Source organism: Scaptodrosophila lebanonensis, unplaced genomic scaffold (genome assembly GCF_003285725.1).
Source record: "Scaptodrosophila lebanonensis strain 11010-0011.00,11010-0021.00 unplaced genomic scaffold, SlebRS2 tig00000061-arrow-pilon, whole genome shotgun sequence".
In the NCBI taxonomy this organism is placed as follows: domain Eukaryota; kingdom Metazoa; phylum Arthropoda; class Insecta; order Diptera; family Drosophilidae; genus Scaptodrosophila; species Scaptodrosophila lebanonensis.
The window spans coordinates 8085064-8092483 of NW_022060554.1; the positions used below are offsets into that span (position 1 = coordinate 8085064).

General features: G+C 40.9%; 2 protein-coding genes across 2 annotated transcripts; one reads left to right on the top strand and one right to left on the bottom strand.

Annotated features, from left to right (window-relative positions):
* Window positions 1–31: 31 nt before the first annotated feature.
* Window positions 32–2430, bottom strand: LOC115624675 (regulator of MON1-CCZ1 complex). The gene is made up of 6 exons (XM_030519473.1): window positions 1829–2430; window positions 1373–1765; window positions 1051–1309; window positions 592–994; window positions 313–517; window positions 32–257 (listed from the first exon to the last, which is right to left on the bottom strand). Exons 1-6 carry the CDS (start codon window positions 2415–2417, stop codon window positions 178–180), a joined length of 1929 nt encoding a protein of 642 aa, XP_030375333.1. The 5' UTR covers window positions 2418–2430; the 3' UTR covers window positions 32–177.
* A 96-nt stretch (window positions 2431–2526) lies between these two features.
* On the top strand, window positions 2527–4312 carry LOC115624783 (RB-associated KRAB zinc finger protein). Its single transcript, XM_030519614.1, has 2 exons — window positions 2527–3142; window positions 3193–4312. Exons 1-2 carry the CDS (start codon window positions 2666–2668, stop codon window positions 4090–4092), a joined length of 1377 nt encoding a protein of 458 aa, XP_030375474.1. The 5' UTR covers window positions 2527–2665; the 3' UTR covers window positions 4093–4312.
* Window positions 4313–7420: the final 3108 nt, after the last annotated feature.

Below are 7420 nucleotides of genomic sequence, written 5' to 3' on the forward strand. Positions count from 1 at the left end.
TTCTTTTTGTTTTTTTTTTTTTTTTAGTACGGAGACGTTTGACTGTATATATAATTATTGTACCACTCATTGTTACGGTGTAAATTTACAAATCTACATATGCATGTAAAGTATTATTTATTAAATCACAAAGATGTTCTCAAAAACCCCCGTTTTTGTGTTCATTGTGGCAGTAGCTTAGCAAACTGGTGGCCTGTTTGTACAGTCCAGTGGAAAAGTGCTGTTGTAGTATTGTATGAACTCCGTACATTGCTCAGCTGCATGTGAACAAGAATGATGGCATATTATTGCAAAGATTTTTGGACTACTTACCCTTGGGGAACGCCAGCGTCTCGTACTGACGCAGATTGCGCATCTGGAAGAATCGATAGACGCTATGAAAGATCAGATCGTCTTTTGTCTTGTGGGCCGCTTCCAGAAATTTACGTGCTGGTATTTTGTCCATACCCATCGAGTTTTTAGCTAAACGCAAGGCATCAATTACCTTGCCCTCACCAAGCATTACTTCAATAATTATCTGCAATATGCAATTCATATTTTAAATGTGATTAGATAAGTGAATTTTAAGTTCAAACGTGACTCGGTGCTTACCTCATGGGCTTGAATTTTACTGAGCATATCCAGCGCCACTTGTGAGATAGCCGTGTCCACATCGGAATGGGCAAGTAAAAAGCAGGCAATGGACTTCGATTCTAGCAGCATCGAGTAGCTGACTAGCCGGCGTAGCGTGTCGAAGCTGCGATTGTTTATAAGTTCACTAATGATCATTTTGCTTAGTTCCTCTTGGGCGGCAATATTGTATTTATTTAAGGATTGCAGATAAAGCATCAATATAGTCTCAGCATATGGACGCTTTGCAATGGGCTGGAAAATTTGGGCGTGCATATCATCCTGCTCTATAAGAACAATAGGTGGCGAAGCTTGTTTGCTTGACGAGCTCTTAACATTCGAAGGCTGGGCTGTTTGATTCTGTAGCTCCAAGTGTACCCAGGACCTGCGAAAATGACGAAAATAAGAGGAATATTGGCATGTTATTGGGCGCATAGTTACGCATAAATCTTATTGATCTTGTTGAAAATAGTCTCCAGCACTGGTAAAAGCGTGCCCTTGTATTGGTCGTCCACCAGTTGGCGCAGAGTTTTCAAAAGGGCTTGTTTGCCACTGCTGCGCTGCAGCAGAAACTCCGTGAGGCGTATGCGATCCGATAGCATGTTGCAAAGAGAATCAATGCACAAATTTAAATACCACATGCAGCCTAGCTTGGCATCGATCACAATGTTCGGCTGGAACAGCACCCAGTTGATGGAATCTATTAAAGGAGGGCGACAGAATGCTACAAAAATTGTTATGTTATGAAATTACCATCGCTTACATAATTCACATTGCAGAATTTGGCCATCGGGCGAGAGGGAGGGCAACTTCAGGCCAAAGGGTTTGATGGAACGACCTGGTGTGATGGGCGCATGGTAGGTCACATTATTGATTACTTCGCCGCTTAAGGAGATGTCGAACAAAAGCGATGTTGCCGTTGCCTGATGATGTACCACAATCAAATTGTCGACGGTGTTGATGGCAAAACGTCCAATCAAATCCAGACGCAACACATGACACTTGCGGGGTGCCAGACCCGGCCCATTCAGCAGATGAACCTCCACCTCCATCATGCCCGTGCTGCTGTTCGACTGCAAAATAAGCACAGCCATTGCGCCATATACCTGACCCAATGTCACCTTGCTCTCCTGCACCTCGCGACCTGGATTGCCCACTGGAGGAAATCATGGTATACACATTATTGAGCGCTTGTTAGCGTGCATACTTGGGTACTTACAGTCTACCTTGGGCAGTCGTGTGATAACCTTTTGCTTGACAAGTACCGGCACCAGATTGTTGCCCTCTGCGGTGCAAAGAAGCGCTACATTGGCATCACAGCACCAGGCGAACCATTTGATGCTGATGCTCAACGCCTTTACGGAACGCACTTGCCGCTTCTCTGGCAGCACGCAGAAAATCTCTACACCTGTGTTAGAGATGAGTGCGCACTCCCGATTGTGTACCCAAACAAAGCCATAGATGAGGGTTTTTACCTGATGGGTGATAATGTCCTGCAGCATGGGTTGTTCGCCCTGAAAACAGACGAACTCCACAGCGTTCTCCTTGCGTTGCACAGCTAAAATTTGATTATCCGGCGAGAACTTAATCGAGCGTATGGCGCCGCCACGATCATTCATGCAAAAAGATATGACTGCATCCTCTGTTGGACCTTTAACAACCACACCCGTAGCACCCCCGGAGCGTACAGCAAATATTTGTTTGTTGGAATCGTCGAAGAAGACATTGGTCAGCTGGCTTACGGCATCGAACCTTATGGGATTGCTTGTGAGCTCTATATAGTTTAATGCATTGACATTATCCACCATTTTTCCAATAACAAATCTCACAAAATGTAAATGGAATACAAAAATCACAACTACACCTCCTACTAACTAAACAGCTGTTGCGATATTTTCCATTGATAATAGCACGTAAACAAACTAAGAAGAAATATTATTCGTGGTGTACACACTGGCAAAGTAGCATTTGTTTACATTAATGTGGTGGCGATTGCAGGGTCTTCTTAGCAAATGTAAATACAAAATCCACAACAGTTTCGAAATCATACGTTGATATGGACATTTTGAAAAGATGCCGCGTTTGCAGAACAATAATCAATGGGGATAGCTATAATCTGTGGGATAACCCAGATCTTGCATATAAATATAAAGCCTGCTCGGATCTGAATCTGACAGAAGAATCCGGCGAACATGGAGTACCTAAATGCCTGTGTCAATCTTGTTTCGACAATGTGGAGGAGTTCTTTGCATTTCGTAGTTTGTGCATTGAATCCGATGGATATTGGCGTTCTCAAGAACGCAATTCTCCAGGGGTTTTCGTTGACGAGAAGCCCAAGTATAATGTGGAGGAAGAAAATCCATCTCCATCGGATGTTGAGCATATAGAAATGGAGGGAACTATTGCTGAGCTGGTAGATACAGCAGTTAAGAAACCAAGGGGTAGGCCATTAAAAAGTAGAAAGGCGTCTACCGATGTGGTGACCATAAACGAAGATGCTAAATCACACTCTAAAGATGAAGGAGAGACAAAGGTATGTTGAGATGCATATTGGATATTAATAACTCTTGTTTCCTTCCTAAGGTTCAGTCTTCAGGAAAACGTCTGCAAACGCAAAACACACCCATCTTTCAATGTGACATCTGTCCAACCCGCTTCTTTGTGGAGCACCGACTCGTGGCGCACAAACGATTACACGACGGTCTTGTGCCATATCCCTGCACTCATGAAGGCTGTGAGCGTGGATTTAATCGTCTGCATTGCCTATCGGAGCATTTAAAAGAACATGCCGGGACCAGCTGCTGGTATGCCTGTGAGCAAGAAGGCTGCACAAAAACCTACAAGCACAAACCGACGCTGGTCATGCATATGCGCAAGTCTCATAAGATGGGACCCGAGCCAAAGAAACATGTCTGTGAGTTTTGCGGCAAGGTTTTTAAATCCTCAGCTGTACTCAAAGATCATTGTTATACGCACAAAGACCAGTCGGAGCTTCCGCACGCGTGCGAGGAGCCGGAATGCCTGCGTCGCTTCTCCAAAAAGGAGAAACTTAAGGTCCACATGCTGCGGCATGCGGGGATAAAGAACTTCACCTGTCCCTACTGCGGTATGCGCAAGACAACTCGCAACGAGCTCAAGATTCACATCAATTATCATACTCTGGAACGTACCTGGCCTTGTCGCTTTTGTACTAAGGTCTGCAACAGCGCCGGTAATCTGAAAATGCACGTGCGCACTGTTCACGAGCGTGCCAGAGACTATGCATGCAGTCATTGCGATCGAACGTTTGCCAAGCCGGATACCCGAAAATACCACGAGATGACACACACTGGCGAGAAACCGAATGAGTGCCTGGAGTGTGGCAAGAGATTTACACAGCCTGCTGCGCTACGAACGCATCGTAAGATTCATCAGCGTCAGCGCGAGAAAACAAATACGTTGTCGAATAGAAAGAGTCCTTGTGACGAAGATAACCTTGCATAATTAAGATGCACCCCTCTCGACTACAGCCATTCAACTAAAATAAACTTTGCCGTACCAATCATTCCTGTGACAGTTATGTTATCTATGATGTTGATCACCAATTTTGATAAAACGCCAGTATTGATGAGACACTATAAAAAACTAACAAATATCAAAATTAATTACGATGCTGAAATAACAAAAGTTGTTTATAATTTGTTGAACTGATTGTATGGCTACTATAAGATATATTGCACTGATCATCATAATATGTATTTTAGATATTTGTGAAGCACAATAAAAACTCATAAGTACCAATTGCTAATGTTTTATTATTATAGCTTATTATAGCCTGTACCCAAAGGCTACATTAGTTTTGTACGAATGTATGTAACACACAGAAGGAGGTCAGGATGACAAGACATGTCGATATAGCCATGTCCGCCTGTCCGTCCGTCCGTCCGTCTGTATGAGCGCAAGGATCTCAGAAGACACAAGAGCTAGAATAACAAAACTTGGTATCGAGGTTCCCCTAAGCCCTAGGCAGGTCAAGTTTATTTTTTTATTCTGATACACCCCCCACTCCCCCGCAATTCGTGTTTTTTTCCATAACTTCCGTAATTCTTGGAATTTTGGAATCAGTTTTAGTAGTTACGTCCAGTTAGTGCTTATGTGTCCGTATGCCAAGTTTTACTTGTAGGTCCATTCTGAAGAAAGTTGTAGCCATAAATAAAATCGCTGCCCATACTATGCTTGCAGCGCTGCCCGCAGCTGTTGTTGTTTTTGCTGCTTCGGTTCAACTTTGTGCTGCATACATTTTATTTATTTATTTATTTATTTATTATACATACACGCATATAAACACGCATAGGCACGTGCTGTATGATGTTAAAACTGAACATAAACAAGTCTTCTAATTAAATTTAATTAATTAATTCAATTTTTTGTAATAATTTAATTTTTTTTAATTTTCCTTTTTTGTGGAGAGTACAGGCTATTATCAACGGCCCAATAACTGGTCAACTAGCTCATATAACGAGGATACCCATTTGATCATTTTTGTTTATGGCTTCAGTTTCCGGTAGTCCCAAGGCCGAGCCTTCGAATTAGTAGGGCCCGACATACGATAGCAATGTTTTTCGGTATGTTGACCTATCACGGGTCGTAGCTCCTGAAAATCAATTTATTTTGCTACCACAAAATAAAACATCAAATATCTTTTACAGAGAACCTCTGACCTAATAAAGAATAACAACAAAATCTAAAAACGAACAAAATAAATAAAAATAGATTTAAATGCGAACAAGACAGAACGCTACAGTCGAGCAAGCCTCAGCAAAAAGAGGAAGAGCGAACCTGTTGCTGCAGTTTGGGGGGGTTGTGGCGAGAATTTGTTTCGCTAATAACTTTTCTCGCAAGGACCTCAGAAGGTACAAGAGATAGAGTTACCAAACTTGGCGCCAAATCTGATATTTGTATTGTGAAATACTCAGAGCACTCTTCTTCGAAGTCATTTAAAATTTACTTCTGTCAAAAAAGCAATTGAACCGGTAAGAGCAATATTTTTTACAACTATTAAAAGAATATTAAGTACATCCTTGAACTTTGACTTTGGTAATAAAGCACAACACTTGGTTATTGTGGTACGCTGATACAATGAAATCTGCCTCTGAAATCTTCCAGTGGCGAATGGTAATGTGCATTTTGTATCCAGTAGCCGTAGGGTATACATATTAGGTTTGAACAAAGTATGTAACAGGCAAAAGGAAGCATGCCCGAGACAAAATTGATTAAAACAATACGCTTCATTTTTGAAAATGTTTGTCAACTTCTATCGTGTAATTCGAATTCGTATTAAAAGAGCTCGGCCTATAGTTAATCGTTAACTTATAATGATGAACCTTGTCATACGGACTCATAATCACTAACTGAAGGTATTTGCCAAATTTAAGTGAAAATTCCATTACGGGAAAAATACTAATTGCGGTGGACAGGGGGAAGGGACGGAAATTTCAAAATACACATTTTCTGCGTATTCATATAAGGCATCGGGACTAAAATTTTGTGTTCCTAGTATTATAGACTCCGAGATATAAGTGATTATACGAACGGAAAATCGCAAAATCACCCATAGGGGGGAAGTGGGGGAAAATCAAAAAAATAAAACAAACTTGCACAGCGCATCTTTGTGCAAATTTTGGTGTCTCTAGCTCTTATAGTCTCTGATATCCAGGTGTTCATACGGAGAGACGGACTTACAGACAGGGATAGATCGATTCGTCTTGCCATTTATTTAGTATTTATTTATTTATTTAGTACATCAACAATAATTCTGTCGATTATATTTATTAAAATATATTTTAACATTTTACATACAAGGTGCGTTCGAAAGTAAAGAGGCCTTTTTGAATCTAGCGCCCCCTGGTGGCGCTATCTATATGTCGACTGGTGCGTTAGAATCTGCAATCTTTATCGATTGTCCAGTGAGAATTTCATGACATTTCATCAATTGGAAGTGAAGTTATTGCGTTTTAAGTGTCAGTATGTTTGTGTTATCGGTGCGAAAATGAGCTTCGAACAAAGAGCCAACATTAAATTTTGTTTTAAAATTGGTAAAACTTTTACCGAAACGTTTCAATTAATGGAACAAGTTTATGGCGATGATTGCCTATCCCGTAGCAGAGTGCACGAGTGGTTTCAACGTTTTCAAAGTGGTCGTGAGGACATAAATGACGATGAACATGTAGGCCAATCAAAATTCGTCATCACCGAAAATTCCATCGAAACTGTGCGTGAATTCATAAAAAATCAGCCGAAATCATCATTGAAATTGATGGAAGTGGAATTGAACATCTCCAAAACATCGATTTATCGCATTTTGGCCGAACATTTGGGCTTACGAAAGGTGTGCGCACGGTTTGTTCCGCACAAATTGACTGATGACCAAAAATTGCTCAGAATCGATCGACGCTTGTGACCGATTATTTGACCAAAAATCACATTTTAACCATTAACCACTCGCCGTATTCACCGTGCGGCTTCTAACTTTTCGGAAAAATGCATTTGCCCATGAAAGGAAAGCGTTATGCTTTTGGATCGTGCAAAAAGCTGTATTGAAGCAGAAGGAGACTATTTTGAATAAAATAAATTGATTTTGTCGAAAAAACCATTTGTTCTGTTTTTTTTTTTTTTAAGTCCTGTTTACTTTGGAACACACCTTGTATATTAATATAAAAAAATTAAAATGATGATATAACTTAATATAACATTATAATCTCAACTTAAAATATAAGAAAGCCTACGAATAAGCTGTACAATAACGTCTATTAATGCCTCCGACACGTTGGGG

What these genes read in the sequence shown, in the direction of transcription:
- LOC115624675 (XM_030519473.1), bottom strand. Translation starts at nt 2,417, where the DNA reads ATGGTGGATAATGTCAATGCATTAAACTATATAGAGCTCACAAGCAAT. An exon ending in AAGATCAATAAGATTTATGC is followed by an intron (nt 995 to 1,050) that starts GTAACTATGCGC and finishes TCATTTTCGCAG; the next exon opens with GTCCTGGGTACACTTGGAGC. An exon ending in GACGCTGGCGTTCCCCAAGG is followed by an intron (nt 258 to 312) that starts GTAAGTAGTCCA and finishes GTTCACATGCAG; the next exon opens with CTGAGCAATGTACGGAGTTC.
- LOC115624783 (XM_030519614.1), top strand. Translation starts at nt 2,666, where the DNA reads ATGGACATTTTGAAAAGATGCCGCGTTTGCAGAACAATAATCAATGGG. An exon ending in AAGATGAAGGAGAGACAAAG is followed by an intron (nt 3,143 to 3,192) that starts GTATGTTGAGAT and finishes TTCCTTCCTAAG; the next exon opens with GTTCAGTCTTCAGGAAAACG.